General features: G+C 57.5%; 1 protein-coding gene across 1 annotated transcript in view; it reads right to left on the minus strand.

Annotated features, from left to right (window-relative positions):
• The window catches only part of LOC104077444 (serine protease HTRA2, mitochondrial-like), an 8,738-nt gene extending 6,945 nt beyond the window's left edge, over nt 1–1,793 (minus strand). Inside the window, exons 1-3 of the mRNA XM_009578692.1 lie at nt 1,660–1,793; nt 118–322; nt 9–47 (exon numbers count right to left, since the gene is read on the minus strand). Coding sequence (XP_009576987.1) covers nt 9–47; nt 118–322; nt 1,660–1,793 — 378 coding nt within the window. The remainder of the gene's footprint in view (nt 1–8; nt 48–117; nt 323–1,659) is intronic.
• Nucleotides 1,794–1,818: the final 25 nt, after the last annotated feature.

The following is a 1,818-nucleotide window of genomic DNA, read 5'->3' on the forward strand; positions in this document are numbered from 1 at the left end:
CCCCCTGCCGCGGAGGAGCGCCCAAGGGGCAGGGTGGGCAGCGGGTGCTGGAAGAGAGGAGGTCGGTGAGCGGATGGGAGGGAATGAAGGGAGTGTCTCCACGACCACAATGCACACCTTAGGCTTGATCTTGATGGTAGCGATGTCTGCAACCTGGTCGACGTCCTGCACCACGGCGTCATACTGCTCGCCACTGGCCAGCTTCACCCGCACACGCCGCCGGTTCGCCACCACGTGTGCGTTGGTCACAATGAGCCCATCCGGAGACACCAGGAAACCCGAGCCGTTAGAGATGGGCACATCACGGCCCGAAAAGGGATGCCTGCAAGGTGGGCACAGGTCAGGGAGGGGTGGCAGGGACCCTGAGGGGACTGGTGGGGACTCAGGGGCGGGCAGGCAGGGGCCAGGCAGACTGGGTGGCCCAGGCTGGTAAGCCTGGAAAGAATCGGGGGAGTGAGGATGTCTGGGCAACAGCACGATGGGGGAGACGCCTTCAGTTCCCCATGAAAGGCCCCCACCTCGAGAGTCCGCACACACGCAACAGGGGAACAAGCAGGAAGAATCAGGAGCCCGCGCACAACTGCAAAGGTACGACCCCGCTGGGACTACAGAGGCACGGTGGGAAGCTGACATGAGCCGAGAGCTGCAATGGATGCTGCAGGCTCTTTGGGAAAGAGCGGCAAGGAGGTAAGTAGAAGGGGTTGTGATCTGCACAAAGAAGTAGCCTGAACAGACAGAGCCTCGCCTCGGAGCAGGTAATAACCACCTGGGAGGTGATGGGTACCTCTTCTTTAGACAGCTAGAGGAAGACTCAGGATCGCAGGCCCTGGTTCCCATGGGGGACATCAATCACCCTGACCTCTGCGGAAAGGCCTGGTGCTGACTGAGGCAAGGCATCTAGTGACACAAGACACAGAAAGGGCTGAGGAGATCGGTGCCTTTTTGCCTTGTTCCTTGGGCCTCCCAAGTCCCTGTGTCCAGAGACAGAGTCTGTGGGAATGCAGCGTTACACAGAAGAAGATCAAGGGAGGGATTGCTGAAGCCAACGGGACACGCACAAGTCTGTGGCACCAGACAGGATACACAAAGGGGGCTGATGTCCCTGAGAGTGCTCAAATGTCACAGTGGTAAAGGGGGGCTCCTGATGGCTGGAAAAAAGCAAATGTCACACCAGCCTGCAAGATTGGCAAGAAAAAGGATCCTGAAAACTGCAGGTCAGTCAGCTTTGCCCCCATCTCTGGGAAAGCTATGGAGCAAACGTTCCCAGAAACACTTCTCGGCACATAGCACACAAGGAGGGGACTGGGAGCAGCCAGCACAGACTTACCAACAGCAAATCATGCTCGACCAACCTGGCTGGCTTCTGTGAACAGATGAGTGGCTGTGCAGGTAAGGGGTGAGGAGTGGATATCGTTTACCTTAAGAAGGTTCAGCATGGTCTCCCCTGGTACCCTTCTAGCCACGCAGGTGACATGCGGGCTGATAATCAGATAAGGTGAATGGAAAACTGGCTGGACCACCAAGGTGCAAGCCCAGCTGGTGGTCAGCTACTAACACCACACCTCAGGAACTGAGAGAAGGGCCAACGCCATGTAACACCTTTCGTGTTCTTGAACCGGAGGATGCACGCACTCAGCAAGCCCGCAGGTGACACCACACTGCAGGAAGCAGTCAACAAGCTGAATGGCAGGGCTACTATTCAGAGGTGCCTTGACAGGCTGGAGACACGGACGGGCAAGAACATTATGGAGTTCAAAGGTAAATGCAAAGTCCTGCTCCCGGGACAGAGTCATCCTGCGCCACAGGACAGCCTGGGGC

Source organism: Fulmarus glacialis, unplaced genomic scaffold, assembly GCF_000690835.1.
Source record: "Fulmarus glacialis isolate BGI_N327 unplaced genomic scaffold, ASM69083v1 scaffold5395, whole genome shotgun sequence".
In the NCBI taxonomy this organism is placed as follows: domain Eukaryota; kingdom Metazoa; phylum Chordata; class Aves; order Procellariiformes; family Procellariidae; genus Fulmarus; species Fulmarus glacialis.